Raw genomic sequence first — 6,013 nt, 5'->3', positions numbered from 1 at the left:
AGAGAGCTTTAGATGAAAGAGAGCTTCAATTTAGATGAGAGAGAGCTTTAGTAAGTTGAATCTAGTGGATGAGCAATGAACAAAATGTTTTTTATTTGGATTTCAAATAAAGGAAAATGTCGGGTTTGATTTTTGATTCTGAGTTTAATGTTGTTTTCTCATTTTCTGTTTTTAATTTTTTTTTAGTTTTTAATTTTTTTTCTTTAGTTAAAATTAATAAATTAATTTTTTTTAATTTAGGTGCTGACGTGGCATTTTTTAATGTCAAATAATATTTTTTATTATTATTTTAATGGCCACGTCATCTTCCGTTTGCCACCTGTGCAATTTCCGTTTCTAATGTAACGGCAGGGACAAAAACGAGACGCGTTTTCTAGGATAGGGACTAAAAGCGGTAAAAAAAAAATTTATGGACCAAAATGGAAATCGCGTGAAAATGTAGGGACGAAAATGTGCTTTTCGCCTTCTTTTATTACGCATTGCTTCTTTTTTTTTTTTTTTTTTTTTTTAAGGTAAAACTATATTATTAGAACCTTAAGTTTACCTGTTGAGTGCATTTAGAGCATTCATAGCCGATTTTTATATCTCATCTTATTTTACCATCTCAAAAAGTCACTTTATCAATTATACAATACAATTTTACAATTCTCCAACATCCCAACTTTTATTTTCCAATCCTACGCATTAAAATAATATTTTTACGCAATAAAATAATATATCTCACAATTACTATTATACAATACAACACATTATTTATTCTTTCTCTCTCTTTCCTTTTGTTCAGGAACCACAATCACCACTACCGCTGCACACCACCACCACCACCGACAACCTATAAACTACCGTCAACACCAAAAAAAAAAAAAAAAAACCCAAAGAAAAGACCAAAGCCACGCCGCTACACCTACTGCCCTCCGACCATCAACACAACCACCACCACCCTAAAAAAATCTCTCTCTTCTCTCTTCACCGTGAACAAACCCAAATCAGTACCTCCTCTGCCTAGCAACAATCACTTACCCAGTCCTTTGCCCAGCAACAATCACTCACAACACGGATCCAAATCACTGCTACACCACTAGCCACCCCAGCAAATCACAACAACAACCCCAAAACAAAAATTTGAAGAAAAACCCACCATCTACAATCCATGCCGATCTTTAAAGTGATTGGACTTACCACTGCTGCTGAACCCCAACAAACCACCAGTCACCACCACCACACCACACGCCCACCGAAAAAATCCATTAAATCATAAACCAACAAACCCATTAAATTAGAAAACCAACAAACCCATTATTTCGGCACCCATGCGATCAAAATCCGATCTCCACAGAACCCACGCGATCGAAACCCCATTGGAACGGAACCCACGCGATCTCCTTCCGTTGATCAAAACCCCATCTGAACTCACCCAAAATCAAAACCCACCTCGCCACACCGATCTCCACGCACGACTCGGTCACCATGTTAACACCACCAAACGCCGATCTCCACCGCGCTAACTCCAGCCACCACGCCCATCTCAGCCGTGCCACCAGCCTCGCCACCATGCCGATCTAGAAATCCGATCCGGCGTGAGCTCTGATCTGGCTTGGTGATTCGACGTGAGCTCCGATTTGGCACAGACAATTGAGAGAAGCTTGACAATGGCGAGAGAGAGAGAGAGGGGATGAGAAAGAGAGAAGGAAGAGAGAGAAAAGAAAGAGAAAAAATGAGAGAGAAGAGAGAAATTGCCGGGTAAAAAGCATTAATTTTTTTTTTTTTATACCATTCAGCTACAGTACCATCTTACATTTGAGATGATACTGTAGTTAAATCTCAAAATTTTTTTGGCATATGCGATATGCCCTTCCCATTGTTAAGCAATTTTGGACTTAAATGTCAAATGTTCCTAACATTTGGCATATACAAGCCCCACTACTAATGCTCTTAGTCCCTAAAGTTTCAACTGAGTGCTATTAGTCTCTAAAGTTTTAAAACTAAACACAGTTAGTCTCTCCATTAACTACTGTTAGTTTTGTGCTTATATCTCTGATGAAAAAAATGAGTAGGCATACTTTTAATGACATGACAACATTTTTTATTTTAAAAAATCCCAAAAATCTCTCTTCTCCATTTACCCCTCTCTCTCTCTCTCTTTGTTACCTCTCATTCTCTCTCTGTGTAACTTCAATGAAATCCATGTCATAAATCTCCAGAGACAGCAAGACAAGGAGATCTGCAAGCGAGAGTTCCGTACATCAGTGCACAGCCTACATAGTCCTACATATATGCAATACCTGGAGCAGATCTCTTGTTGTGAACATTTAAAATTAAATTTCTCAGTAAACCAATAGGACCCTTTCATTTTCTCCATCTATTTCTCTTTTTTTTTTTTTTTTTTTTTTTTTTTTTTTAAATATTATATAATTTGTCTTGGTATTTGACTTGATAATTGGCCTAATCTCTGCGCAAAAATTCAGCTTGAGTTGAACAAGAAAACTATGACAATCTAGGTAAACTCTTTGAGCGTTGCTTTCCTAAGATTTATACGCTAAAAATTGAGCTTCGTGAATGTTTTAGTTTAGGATCCTATAAGGCTTCAGGTGTGCTGCCTCTCTTTGAAGATCTGAAGGTCTTTGGAGATTTTGATCCAAATCAAGTGGCTGCTGTCTTGAGTCCTCCTTGTCTCGATGTATTTATTTGATGTTTCATGTTTGGCTAAAATTTATTGAGAGAGAAAGGGGTACCTGAGAGGAAAAGAGATTTTAAGGTTCCGTTAGAATTTTGGTGACTTGGTTCTGGGTTGTATTTTTAAATGAAGTGTCAAATTTTGATTGGTCCACTTAAGTTACATTGCAATGATTTTACTTTTAGACATTGCAACTGATATGACAGGGTTGCTGCATCATTAAAAACATGCCTACTCATTCTTTCGATAGACAAGTAAGTAAAGAAACTAACGGAAGTTAGTGAAGTGAACAATTGTGTTTAATTTTAAAACTTTAGGGACTAATAGCGCTTTATTGAAACTACAGAGATTAAAAGCGCTCAACATGTAAACTTTAGGGACTAATAGTGTAGTTTCGCATTTTTTTTACATTTACATTGCTTTTTGAACAGTAGAGACCAGAGAGTTTATTTATAAACCCAATATAAAAACGTAATTTATAAAACAAGTAAAAAAGTGTGCTATTTGCGAAAATCTGGCCAGCTACTATCTCAATTTCGAACTCAGGCACAATTTCAAAATCCAAAACTTCCACTTCTCTCTTCTCAATTCTCATTGTCTCAGTGCTTATTCACCTCAGAAGAATAAAGCCACTTGAATTCAGCCCTCCAAGCCTTGGTTCTCACCCAATACTCTCAAGGCAAGTTCTCCAACCTTGTCTCACTGCCACCACTTTACAACCCAACAATGGTTTCGGGCTCAGCTCCCTTGACTGACTCGCAGTCCCTTTTTCACTCAGTCTCAAAGCGATTCGATATCAAAGAAATGGGCAGTCAGCCCTGCGACAATCGGTTCGATATTGAGGCTTGTTGTGTCACAATGCTACCCTCAAGAAAGAAAGGTGAGTCCTTGGTCTTGCCCAACTTGAAATTAAAGGTTTTGATTGAAGCTATTAGTTGGTATTGGAAATTGTGTATGATGAGCGGTTTGTAACTTTTTCTTATGGTGGGCGTGTCGGTATGGGACGGCACACCGCCATTAGGTACCTTAAGAACTCGGTAGAGAATCCTAGTTGCCAGTTGGTTGTTTAGTTTCACATTTGATAAAGGTTTGATGATTGGCATGTAAATAAGTTGTGTTTGTTTATTGAAGAAAAAATAAAAGATGTTTCTTTGATTGGTTTAATAAAGAGGTTGTTTGAGTGTGAGGTGGTGTAATTGAAGCAAAGTGAGGGGTTTAAATTTGACTCTCAAATTGAAAATGAGGCTCGAGAAATCTTCAGAACTTGGACTGATGAAGTGGTCCAAGATTTCTTGGGTTCCTTGGAAGAGCGTTGGGAATGGCAATGGATGCTTACAGCAGGCGATTTTCTCTCTTTAAGGCACATTAGAGATCAATTACCCCAAGAGCTGGTTGACGCTTATGATAAGTTCCAAGAGCAAGTTGACAAGTATTTGAGTCCGGTCCAAGCGAGAAAGGCATTCGAGAAAGAAGAAAAGAGAGTGGAGGAGGAAGAGGAACGGAAATATGCTAAGAGCACGATTGAGGATTTGACAAGGCTGTGTATGAAAGTTGATGCACCAGTAGAACTTGTTAGGAAGGCAGTTAAGATGGCTGGTTTTACAAATAACATGGGTTGCCCTAGGCTGATCAAGTTACTCATTGCTCTTGAAGATACTGATATTATCAAGTGGTATGCAGGTGTAGGGAGAAGGTGGCTTGATTTCTTCTGCCGCTGTCACAACTTCAAGATGGTTAAATCTGTAGTAACTTATCACTTGAGGTTCTCTTGTATTTTGACACTAGCAGAGAAGCATGAATCAACCAAACGTGAAGCCATTAAGCATTACACTAAAGATTTTAAGGTCTCTGATTTTAATGGAAATGAAAAGTGTACTTCCCCACAGAAAGAGAGTTTAATAGCATGGGAGATCAAAATCTTTCGGATCCAAGGCCTGTTGACGGGGCTTTATCTCTGTCTTTGATCAGGTTGGCTTCTGATGAGCCTTTATGTTCCTGTATCGGTCATTTCTGTGACAGAATAGATACTGTTTATTATCGGGTACGGTTACTGCAGAACTGTTTGAATGTGAATCCATCTGTTGAGGACAAGTGGGTCCCAGGGATGGGTGCAATTCATGAAAGTCTAAATCGGAAATGCCTCCCTCTCTGTTCTCATCACATAAACGATTTATATATGGGGAATATCACCCTGCAAGACATTGACTGCACTGCGTTTGTGGATGTGGACTGAATGTTGCAGGTCCTGCTGTAGTTTTCTACATAATTGGCATTGGTTCTGGTTGCTGCTATTGATCTGAACCTTGTTCAAGAAATTCTTCTGTATTTCTTTTCTGAAATGAGGCCTCGTAGGTGATGTGTAAATTGTTTGCGTTTTTATTGATTTTTATTTTTAGCTACAAATGTCATTGTCATTTGTGGTGATGAATCCTCCTGTGAAGTATATTATAAACCATTATAGAGAAACATATTCAAGTAGTCATTATAGAGAAACATATTCAAGTACTTCTCCAGGATTTTGGATGGCTAGTTTGTAACTTCTCCAGGTTTTTGTGAAAGGCATCCTTTATTTTCCCAACCCTGAGCACTTGATTTATCTCATTCCTCGGTTTATTATGATGGAAAAGGATTACAAAACCATTTTGTCCCTGAAAATTCTGTTCTTGTGCCATACGTATCCTTTCAATGTGATAATCATGTCTTTCCTTAAACTGTTTTTTGGTGCCTTCTTACCTTCTATGTAAATGTAAAATCTCATGTTGACATGCCTAATTTATTCTACTGCATTGTGACTGTCATGCTCACCGCACCAGCTGTTTGATCCTTAATTTGTTGTTTGATTCATACAAACCCTTAGGTCTTTGAAATGGATAAAATATATACTAATCATTTCACTCTTTTTTTTTTATTTGGAAGTCACACATGGACTAAAAGATTTTCTTTGGCATGGGTGAAAATGTTAGTGGTTACTAAAAGATTTATATCTATAACATTTTTAAAATCTTTGTTAATTAAATTTTGTTACATTTTGAGCGAATAGCCCTAAATGCAGTTTAGTACTGACGTTTCTTTGGCTTATTTTTTGTTTGTTCATTGAAACTTCACTAAATGCCTCTCAAGTTACAACTTTGCAGTTTTAAGGATTTTTTGTCCATATTTGATGTTGGGATTTTTTTTAGTTTTTGGTTGGGGTTCAGTTTTCTGAAGTGTTTAGTGTCTTTTACCTTTGATCTTTCTGATTTTATTTAAAATAATGCTAGAAAACCTGTTCTTTTCCAACTCTTTTCTTGCAAGAAGCTCGATCAAAGTTTGCTTGGCTTGTTTTGTTAAACAAGATGA

The 6,013-nt window shown here is 37.3% G+C and overlaps 1 protein-coding gene and 1 pseudogene across 1 annotated transcript; both read left to right on the top strand.

The window, feature by feature from the left end:
• The first annotated feature begins 3,301 nt into the window (after positions 1–3,301).
• Positions 3,302–3,870, top strand: LOC136068164 (nuclear intron maturase 3, mitochondrial-like; annotated as a pseudogene).
• On the top strand, positions 3,871–5,269 carry LOC136068161 (nuclear intron maturase 3, mitochondrial-like; the record flags this gene model as incomplete). The annotated part of the gene is given in 2 exon segments (XM_065774925.1): positions 3,871–4,540; positions 4,543–5,269. Coding segments are annotated over 2 exon segments (1,035 nt in total), but the record flags the coding sequence as incomplete, so codon positions are not given.
• Between the last annotated feature and the right edge of the window lie 744 nt (positions 5,270–6,013).

Source organism: Quercus suber, unplaced genomic scaffold (assembly GCF_002906115.3).
Source record: "Quercus suber isolate HL8 unplaced genomic scaffold, Cork oak 2.0 scaffold_7, whole genome shotgun sequence".
Taxonomy (NCBI): Eukaryota; Viridiplantae; Streptophyta; class Magnoliopsida; order Fagales; family Fagaceae; genus Quercus; species Quercus suber.
This window is presented reverse-complemented; position numbering and strand designations above follow the sequence as displayed.